The sequence below is a fragment of the Phymastichus coffea genome, unplaced genomic scaffold, assembly GCF_024137745.1.
Source record: "Phymastichus coffea isolate CEN01 unplaced genomic scaffold, Cenicafe_Pcof_1.1 PCOF00033, whole genome shotgun sequence".
NCBI classification, from domain to species: domain Eukaryota; kingdom Metazoa; phylum Arthropoda; class Insecta; order Hymenoptera; family Eulophidae; genus Phymastichus; species Phymastichus coffea.
Window position 1 is genome coordinate 2,276,714 of NW_026706844.1, and position 11,178 is coordinate 2,287,891.

Consider the following 11,178-nt stretch of genomic DNA (forward strand, 5'->3'; position numbering starts at 1 on the left):
AATGACAATGATCACGAGCTCGTTTTTGGTTATCTTTAAAATATTGGTTGCAAATATGACATCTTCTTGCCGTTTTGAATGCCTGTTCATTAATAAATAATAAATCTATTTTTGTTGCATTATTATGTATCTTTTCTAACTCAATCGCTAGGGACTTCAATTGCTTTATAAACCATAATGCTGGTAATTCGTCTTCATTTAATATTTTTCTATATGACTTATATATCGACTTACTATCATCATAACGGCATTTTACATATAATCCAATGCTATAGGCTTTATGTTCTTGGAAACTATGTCTCTTAACATCGAGATTTCTATTCGGATCTTCTATAGGTTTTAACAGACATTTAAAATCAGCGTATATAATAAATGGAACTTCCTCTTTATGCTTAAAATTTTTAAATTCTAAAGTAGCATCGTCAGGTAAATTAATCCGACACTTATTTATTTTGAAACAGTCAACTTCATGAGATTTCAAATTTTCCTCGTTAGTAAAATAATGAAAGCAACGTTCGCAAAGATAAATTTTTTCAGTATGTTGAGTAACTTGTCTACGAAGGAGAGCAGATAAAGTTCTAATCCATACGTAGTGAGTTTCTAATTTGAATTTTTCATCATCTATTGATATTCGTGGTCTATTAGTATCATTTTCATCAATATATTCGTTTTGTATTAAGAGTAAGTTCACATGTTTAGTTTGTTTTAATTTCGCTATATGGCACGGTGAGACTTCATATTTCGATCCATATTTTTTTAGTATATATAAATTTATATTATTCAACTTTTCAAATTTAGGTATACTTTTTATTTTTACAGGGAAGCTTATACCATCAAAATTCAGTTCATTCTCATAAGGCTTGTACTTAATTACTCTGTTTGGATTTCTTTTAACTAGATAAAGGCATGAAAGTATAGCCCATTTAAAATATTCATTGTTTTCATTTTTAACATTAACACAGGCACTTTTATTATCTATGCTTGACGGTAATGGTATATATGAGCATGGTTTGAATGGATTATACTAATTTATATTAATAGTGTGCCAACAATAGTTTTTAACGACCAGCCTGAGTCTCTTTCTTGAAATTCTTCGATTTGTTTAAGTATAATATCTTTAACGTTATTTTGAAACCATCTATCAAGATCAGTAGTATTATAAATGCAAACATTTTCTGTATTGAAATACTTGATTTGAATATCTTCTTCTTGATTTTTCTTTATGATAAATTGTGATGCCATTTCTGTATTTATTTTTAGGTAAGTTATTATGGATAGCAAGAAATTGAGGTATTTTAATTTGTAAAAGTTGATTTGCGGCAACTAGGAATGTTTTTATATCTAAATGATGTTGATTATCTATACAGACTGTACTAATTCGATTTTCAAAGGTTGAATGAATTGGTCTCCAAACAACTCCATCTCCTGGAATTTCATCCTGAATAGCTGTTAATGGATGTATAATTCCACCAACTTTTATAGTTTTACTTAAATTGACTTCAATAGAATTCAAATGACAAGCACAAGTTTGACACCTTTGTCGAATTGCTCTACTTAAATCAGATCGTTTCATAAATTAATTAATTGAAATTATAGCATTAATTGTTAGATTTCTCCATCTAATACAATCGTCTATATCTAAATCGTCCGAATGATTATAAGCTTTCCACAAATTTTTAATTGTTTCTTCAAAATAGGCGATAGAAGTCATGTTGTTAGTTATCTAGTTTTTATTGTCTTGTAGAGTCACTTGTCTATAGTTGTATAAAGGATTATTATGATGAAAGGATGGAAAAGGTAGTGAACAGCTCTAAAATGAACTTATTCTCAGTTGGTAATTAATATTGATTTGTTTAACAAATCAATAAGGATTCAACTAACTACTGAGGAACTACTTGCAAATGTCGTAAGGTAAGGCAAGCTTAGCTCGCAGGCTGTCTCGACAGACTGCGCTTTTTTGCTAGGCCAAAGCGGTTTTAAAGGTTAAGTGAGGGCTCTGCCAGCAAACTGAGGGCGCTACCTATAAAGTGAGGGCGCTGTAGGTAGTATATGGAAGGGATAGCTCAAACGAAAGAGTGGGGGTGAACCGACTGTAGCACCATCTAACTTATTAATTTAGTATTAAAGGGTTTATATATAGATCTTCAGAATAAAAATATAGTCATTATTGCTTTGAGATACGATTCAGCTGACATATCATAGAGAATAATGGGATTTATATTCTAAGATGGACTATATTTTAGATATTCAAGGCTTTCAGAGTCCTAACAATATTTTTATTTGTAAGGAGTTTGCCTATTTACTAGTATGTTCTAATACTTCACCTACAGTACTACTTTTTAAACCTCCATATCATTGACTCAAACTGCTTATTGAATATCAAAGTGTTAATAAGTGGTTGCAATTACATCATCATGGTATTTATTTTTATTATCGTTAATTAACATTGATTTTATTGGAAATATTTAATATATTTAATTTTATAGGTATATTATGCAGAAATGGTATTTTACCATATAATTTTTTAAATTGTACTATACGTAGTTATTTACATAATTGTAGAAATATTTATGTGAAAGGATTACAAAAGAAGCAATGGCTCAAAAAAATTATCCCTGAAAAGTAGGTTCAAATAATTGCAACGATTACCGAAAATCGTAAGACTCGCGCGAGGTTAACGAGCGGCTAAGCGAGAGGAGCCGCGTTCGGTTCGCGAGAGAGAGAGAGAGCGCGTAAGGGGCAATGACCGGGAGGGGAGGCTCCGATCGGCAGTATGACTGTGTTACTCAGTCTGTCAGCGTCGCGCTAACCTCCAATCTTCCCGAGTTTCCCGTGTTTTGCCATTGACATTGCGAACTTGAGTGCGTGGGTGGGTGTGCTAATAGCAGCAGTAGCAGTAGCAGTAGCAGCGACTGCAGTAGCAGCAACAGCAGCAGCAGCAATAGCAGCAACATCTGTGGCAACAACAACAACAGCAGCAATAGCAATCGAAGCGGTGCAGCAAGCAGCGGAACAGTCGATCAACAGCGTATTAGTCGGATACGGTTGGCCACCGTATCCTTATCGATATCGCGGTAGGTGCACCTTCTTCCCTTTTCAATTATTATTATAATTTGCGTGCGAATCCGCGCAGCGAGCGCGAAGAATCTGTTGTTGCGTGCGAGCAGGTAGTTCGCGGTAATCACGGTTTTTTTCTCTCTCTCTCAAACAGCGTGTCTTGTCATTCACGCGAGCGTGCGAAAGTCTCTCGGCAAAACTCCCGTGTAGTTAAATTGCATCAATAAAGTGCATGTTGATCGTTACTTTCGAGTTAAATAGTCGTTATTTAGTCTTTCCTTTGTCCGGAGGTCGCGCCAGTGTTTATTTTCAGGGAATTCGAATTCGCCGGTTGCGTAGCACGAATCGTGCGATTATCGATAGACGCGAGTCGACGACTTAGGTTCCAGCGGCGGCCGCACGAGCGCTACTAGCAAGGGGCGACAGCGCCGCCAAGCGGTGAGTTGGGGGAACCCAACTCGGAACAGCGAAGAGACTCTGCGCAGGCGCACTCCGAGGCAAGGTAGGTTACTGTGCTTTGAGCACATAGATAACAAGGCTTCGTCTAGTTATAATAAGGGCACTTTTTTTTAGAGATTATAGGCTAGGCGACAGCCTGTTACATAATATACAATAGTACAAAATTCTAAATTCGAATTTAATTAGTTTTTTTTTTTTTAATTACAAAAATATTTTAGATATCGAACCTGAAATGAGATGTCCGCGATTGGAGGATTTAAGTCTTAAATTTAAACCATTATGCATATATCATAGTTAAAATCGCGGGAATATAGTATGTGCTGCGGTAAATACACAAAAGATACACGTTTGGATGATGAAAAGACAAAAACAAGCAAAATCAAAAGGGATCGACACAGTCGAAAGATTTACAGTTGACTATAACTCATATAAAAATTCAACTGAATATTTAAAAATAGCTATGTCAGACACTGAACATAAAGATTATAGACAAAGTGTACTCTACTCAATGTATAATTAAAAATAATAAATATTAAATAAATAATAAAATGTGTACTTATTTAAATAGTAAAATAATCATAACGATTGCAAGAAAGGGCGAACGGATGGGAATAAGGTTCTCTCCTAGCAGAGATGTTTAGGAGGAACATCTCAAGGAGGTATCAGTCGAGCGACTGCATTCGTAGTCTCTAGCATTCTCACGAAAACAGTTCCCTTCGTGGAGAGAGCACGCATTGACAATAGACAGCATATGCTCCCCTCCGCGCACCATGGTCCATGCTTAGCTAGAGCGTAGGAGAGAGAGAGAGAGAGAGAGAAAGAGAGAGAGAGAGCGCACGTTTACTACTACTATAGTAGCGCATCCCCATCAGGCCAGAACTATAGACAGCATGCGCTCTCCTCCTCTTCCGCACGCTCAGGCCCTATACGAAATGTATGCGTGTGTAGCTAATATACACAATATGTATCCTCTAAGGTACATGTGGCATTGGTTCTAGTAGTAGAGCGCTAGCCTGCCAACCCAGAGCCACTCCGGTTCGATTCTCCGGTCTGTCTTTTCATTTTTTTCAAAAATCGTTGCTATTTTCTATTTAGTTCATTTTCAATGTAGCAAGTAAATTGTCAATAAGATATATTTATAACTTAAAAAAAAAAAAAAAACATTTAAATTTAATTAGACTGAAAGCACTAGGTATAGGGTCCCTAGGGACTAGGAGCCGTAGAAACCATCCTCAAAAATTATAAACATTAATAATAATTAATATGGAAGGGTTAGGCCAGAGAATCAAAGGGTTAAACCAGGGACCCCCCACGAATATTGTTAATAATAATTGTTAACAATAATAATTATTATTAACATGAAAGGGTTAAGCCAGAGGGCCAAAGGGTTAAGCCCGGGGGTCCAAAGGGTTACGGACCCCCCCCGCAGGTGTGCTGGAACATACATTGCTAGACTACTTTCACGTATAGGCTAGACGACATCAGCTGATCGATCGCATTCTCTTGTCGGGAGAGAATTTCGCGCGAGCTTAATAGATTAATTTTCTGGGATGACGCATCATCACATAGCCCCCCCCCCCCCCACTAATCCAGTGCATTACATATGCATCGTGATTCGTCGGTCATCGTGAATCCCATTGATGGTTTGTTTCTTACCGCCATTGTCGGCTGCGGTTCCTCGCTGGTCCTGAGCGAGATCGCCACAGCCACTCCCTCCCTGGAAGTTGCCTGATCAGAAGGCAACTCTGACGAAGGTCTCGGTTAGGTGATGGTTGGGCTGGCCCTCGGCGATGCTGGAGTGATCGCAGGATTGATAGCTCCCAATCAGCTGGCTGGCTGCACGAGAGGTACCTGGAAAGAGACTGAGCGAGACTGGGTTGCTCGAGCTTGCAGTTGTGTCGGTGACAGCTCGTCGCTAGAGATAGCTCGTCGCTTTAGCATAGTAGTTGATAGAGTGTGTGGACTTCCGCTGACGTCTATGACGTACCGCTGATCGTCCAATCGGCTGATGACCCGATAAGGTCCTGAATAGGGCGGTGTATGTGGAGGCTTAATAGGCGCTCCCAAGTTAAAAACGTGTGTGCGGAGATCTCCGTGCATAAACTGCCTTGTCCTGACGTGGTGCAAAGGTGGCGTTGGTCGGATGACCTGAAAATGTTTCCACAGGTTGTCGAGGAAGGTTATAGGCAATGATGGAAAATCCTTGGCAACGAAAAATTCTCCGGGAACTCTGATTGTTGTTCCGAAGGTGAGCTCGGCGGGTGAAATCTTGATGTCCTTCTTTTAGGCTATCCTTAACCCCAAAAGCATCGCAGGCAGCAGCTCAGTCCATGGTGAGCTGGGCTGACACATTAGTGCGGCTTTGAACGTTCTATGAAAGCGTTCGACCATCCCGTTCAACTATGGGTGGTATGGAATTGTGCGTATGCGTGTAGCTCCGATTAGCTGGGCCAATGAGCTGAAAAGTGCAGATTCAAACTGCGGTCCTTGGTAGGTGGTGATTGTTAGCGGCGAACCGAACGTAGAGATCCAGCCAGAGTAAAACGCGCCAGCAAGTTCTTCCGCCGTCGCACTTTTCAGTGGAATTGCTTGCGGCCATCAGGTGTATCTGTTGATGAGAGTGAGATAATACCTATACTCGTTGACGAGAGGCATGGTTACTATGTCCAAGTGTATGTGGTTGAATCGAGCTTCTGGCACGTCAATACTGACTGGCTGGTTCCGCGTGTGACGGTGAATTTTGGCTCTTTGACATGGAATGCATTTTCGCCACCAGGTGAGCACGTTTTTTCTAATGCCAGGCCAGAAGTACATTTCACGAAGCTTCCTTGTTGTTTCTCTTCCGCTCGGATGAGCGGGGCCATGAATAACGTCGAATGCTTTTCTCCGAAGGGTGATCTACTGTAGATCTCTCATGGAATCGCTCTCACGACTGGGTAAAGGTTTGTACTCCGTCTGAGTCTCGCTAATAACCTGGGCGCTGAGCCGAATGGGTATGCTGATCGTGTAGATTCGTGACGACGTTCTGCTCCTCGGGGATGTGCAGGATCGTCGTGCAGAATTGACCTATATAATCAAGTTTATATAGTTGCCGTGAAGATGCTTTGTCCGGGCGCTGCTGAAAAGCTTTGGTGAGCGGTTTGTGGTCGGTCCTTATGACGAATTCTTTGCCCTCCACTATGCGTGCAAAGTTTTTAAGCGTTGCAAAGTTTTTAAGCGTTGCAAATATTGCAAGCAGCTCACGGCCGTAAGGACTATAATTGCGTTCTGCGGCGAATAGTTTCTTGGAAAAGAAACCAAGTTGAGTATACCTTTCGTCGATCAACTGTTCAAGGGATCCTCCAATTGCCTTGCAGACGCATCAGCTGTAAGAATGACGGGCGCGCTAGGATGCAGAAAAAACGAGAATGTCACTGCTGCAAGCGATTTCTTGATATCCACGAATGTCTTTTCCAACTCCGGCGTCCATGTGATTGGCGTTTTGTCCTTTTTCTTCGTGATGGTGGCTAAGTTAAGCAAAGCTTGCGATTGAGCTGCATGTGGAATTAGCGGTTTGAAGTAGTTGATTGCTCCCAGGAAACTCTTCATGTCATGGATAGTCGAAGGTTTCGGGATGTTGAGAATGGTCTCAACCTTCTCGGCCGGCGGCTGAAACCCATCGACGCTTATCCTAAAGCCAAGAAAGTTGACCTCCTGTTGACTGATGTGGCATTTGTCCCAGTTGATCTTGAGACCATTTTCAAGTAGGATCTCGAGGACAGTATGCAGGTGATCCAAGTGCTCTCCCATGCCGTTGGATTAGATGAGAACGTTGTTTATAAAGACGGAAACAAAGTTGAGATGTCCAAGTATGCTATGTATATATCGCTGGAACGTTCGGGTGGCGTTTTTCAAACCAAGAGGCATTTCCAGAAAGTCGAAACAACCTAAACGGGGTTGTGGTTGCTGTTTTATGATCGTTCTCTGAAGCCGCGAAGATCTGGAAATACGCCTTTTTCAGGTCGATGGTCGAAAAGATTTTTTGACCATGAAGAAGAAGTAAATCGCTGATCCTCGGGATCGGATAGCGATCTGGAACGGTCTAGGTGTTCAGATTTCTGTAGTCTCCTGTTGGGCGGAGCTTCCCTGATGACGACTTAATCATATGAATCGGACTGGTATAGGGACTGCTCGATGGTCGTATGATACCCGCTGGAAGCAACTCCCTATACTCTGCCTTCGCTGCCTGCAGTTTTTCACCCAGCATTTGGCGAGGTTTTGCAAAGACTGGGGGTCCAGTTATGACGATGTGGTGCTGAGTTTTTGCCATTGGACCAACAATTTGGCCCTTCCTGGCCACGCAACGCTCAAAGAAATCGTTGATGAGTCTTAGGCACTCACTGGCAGTTGCAGATTGCACAGGACGTACTGCCGAGATGGAGTACGTACTAGCGCTCTTGATGCTGCCAGGCGCAGCAAGGCTAGTCGTAACATTAACACGTTGGCGTCTCTTTAAGTCTGGTACTAGGTCATAGTGCTTGAGGAAGTCAGTCCCGAGAATTGGGATTTTTATGTCGGCTAAGACGAAAGACCACGGGAACACTCTCCAAAGGCTTAAGTCTACCAGGATTGTTCGACGTCCATGCGTCATTATGGCTGACTCGTTAGCTGCAAAGAGGTATATGTCGTCCTTAGTTACCTTGTACTGACTGCGAGCCGGAATGATGGAAACGACCAAGCCACTGTCGATTTGGAAGCGCATGCCTGATGAGCGATCGAGTACGTGCAGCCGATTCTCCTTTAGATGCTCGGATGACGAAGTTAGGGCGACTAATGAGCTGCTGCCTATCGCCTGCAAAGACAGCAGCTTTACAAGTATCCCGTCGTTGGGATTTGTTGCTGTTGCGACTGATGTCAAACGTAGGTGCAAGGGCAGTTGCAGCAATTAGCAGCTGCACCAAACCTGTTGTGGTAGTAGCACATGCCGTTTGTGTGAGGACTTGGAATGTGAGCGACTTCGGTTGTTGGCTCCTCCTTGTCTGATATCCGGCCTGAACTGTCGTGTTACTACGACGGCTTCGGCAACGCGGCAGATCTTAGGTGGCTGTAATCAGCTGGAGCAGGAGAGATTTTATTTCAGCTAAGTCAGAAACGCGATTTGCGATGTTGGCGTTACAGCAGTCACTGGCTCAACCGCGATCACGGACGGTGGATCGGAGTATCCATAATGGTGTCAGCAACGTTGAATAGTTCATCGGTCATGCTTGCTTTAAAAATTTTCTAAACACTCTGAGCATGACGCGGCAAAATACCGAGCCACTTGACCTTAACTAGGTCCTCAGTAGCGTTGTCACCGGTAAGGTCAACCATTTGTCTATAAAGCTGAGATGGTTTCTTGTCGCTAAGGTCGAGACGTGTCTACAATGTTTCGAGCTTCTTGTCGGCCATTGAGCCGAAATGCTCGATGAGTCAAGTCTTGAGCGTATCGTATTTGTTTTGCTCCGGTTGGGCTTTCAAAATATCTGAAATTTTCCTAAGCACGCACGTATTAAGGGCACCGATTATTAGATGATATTTTGAATCGTCGGCCCGTATACAGCTTACCTGGAATGCCGACTCTGTTTTGACAAACCAAAGTTCGGGCTCTTCCGCACAGAACGGCAAGAGCTTATATGCTGTGACTGCCGCTATGCTATTAGCTTCAGCTTGCACATCGGCCATACCTGATACCTCGTCGTCGTCAGCGAAATTGAAGTTGAGCGCACGAGGTTGAAGATTTGGATGTTAAATGTGCCTTGGGTTCTGCTGTTGTGTTGACACTTCTGTGCTGCTGGAATGCGAGCTGTCGGGCGTCGGAGTTTTGATTGTAGCGTCACGGTCAATGCTGTTGTCCCACGCTGGCGTATCATCGTGCGGCACGAGAGAAATTCCGGAGCGGACGTTGCTTACCGAAGTTGACGAATTGCACTCGCGATCACTTAACATGCCACGGTGCGAATGTCGTTAGAAAGTAGAGCGAATTTCCCTCAGCTTGTCTTTTTCAACCGATACGAAAACTGACGATTTGCACTCACTAACTGATGCCTTTGTTTTGCGCGAAGTCACCACTGTTAAGGCTGCGGGCGCGCACAAGGAATGAAAAGAGACAATTGAATGTTGGCTAAGTTTATTCGTATGAGTTAGAAAGAGATAGCTGTACACAGTATTTACAACATATGCACGATCCCCCAGAGCTATGGGGACGCGAGCATGGACTGACTAGTTGTCGAACTTATGAGGGAACATCTAGTAAACGCTGCGAGGAGCAAGAGTCTGTTTGCGCGCTCGTCGCGCCGTTGTCTAAGAAGTAGCGCCTCCTCGCGTTTATTGCGGAAAGCTGGGCGAGACCGCCAAATATATACCCCTATATATGTAATATATGTATATTACATATGATACCGTTCAATACACTTACATAATATGTCCAGTAAGCTGTAAATATTACATTTCCATAGTAAGACTTGCACTCTGAAATTGAAAAGAATTTTTAACAAATTAAACAGCAACTTGTTACAATTAGAAATAGAAGATTTTTCGATACATATTCATTACCTTACTAATAGGTTGAATAAAATTACTGAAAAGTTGAAGCAACAAATTGCTGATCATAATATATGCTTAGAAAGTTTTTTTAGCACTCAAACATTTTCTAATAACAAATTTTTAGACAAGATGGATGAAATGCATAACAAAAAGTTACATAACTTACTACTGAAAAATAATAGTATTACAAATCTAATAATGTCAATAATACTGATGTCTGTGATGATTTAATGATGAATGATATTTATGATGATATTAATAGTTTAATAAATGAGACTGAACTTAAATATAAGAACAGATGATTTTATAATATGACTAATATTAATATTCCTCAACCTGTCATTGATGTATCCTTTGGTGAAAAATTTAGCAAGCCTATTAAAATAAATAAACAAGTCATGTTTGAACACATAAAAAGTACTGAACAATGTTTAGGTACACATAGAATGAATGATGGTACAAAAAAAATAAAATTAGGAAAACTATTCTTGATAATATTTACAAAAAACCTACTAAAACTAAATATTTAAGTTTAGAACAGAAACATTTTAGAATTAATTTTAAAGAAGCTGAAAAATTCTTACAAAAAATGACATTATGTTCACTTTAAGTTAGCTGAAAGAAAAAATCAGAGAAAAACGTCCTCACTTGAACAAAAAAATGCCTCTTTCTTCAAGACAATGCTCGAGTTCACACGTGTGCAGTTTCGATGGCAAAAATTAACGATTTAAAGTACGAATTAATTGACCAACCACCATATTCGCCTGATCAAGCTCCCAGTGACTTTTTCTTATTTCCTAACCTCAAAAAATGACTTGCCGGACAACGATTCACGTCGAATGAAGAAGTCATCGCCGAAACAAATGCCTATTTTGAAGGTTTTCAGAAATCATATTTTTCTGATGGCTTAAAAAAACTGGAAGACAGTTTAATAAAATGCATCGACCTTCAAGGAGATTATGTTGAAAAATAAAAAAACTTACATACGCAAAACTTTTTTTTCCTTCTTTTTGTAAAGACTTATTGACCCCCCCCCCCCCCTCGTAGCATTACAGTTGCTATTGGTAAAAATGATTACATTGAGCAAATGGAAAATTTCTT

At 40.9% G+C, this 11,178-nt stretch overlaps 1 protein-coding gene across 1 annotated transcript; it reads right to left on the reverse strand.

Moving 5' to 3' along the window:
• Positions 1–7,597: 7,597 nt before the first annotated feature.
• LOC131663354 (uncharacterized) lies at positions 7,598–9,216 on the reverse strand. Its single transcript, XM_058933718.1, has 2 exons — positions 9,100–9,216; positions 7,598–8,347 (listed from the first exon to the last, which is right to left on the reverse strand). Exons 1-2 carry the CDS (start codon positions 9,214–9,216, stop codon positions 7,598–7,600), a joined length of 867 nt encoding a protein of 288 aa, XP_058789701.1.
• Between the last annotated feature and the right edge of the window lie 1,962 nt (positions 9,217–11,178).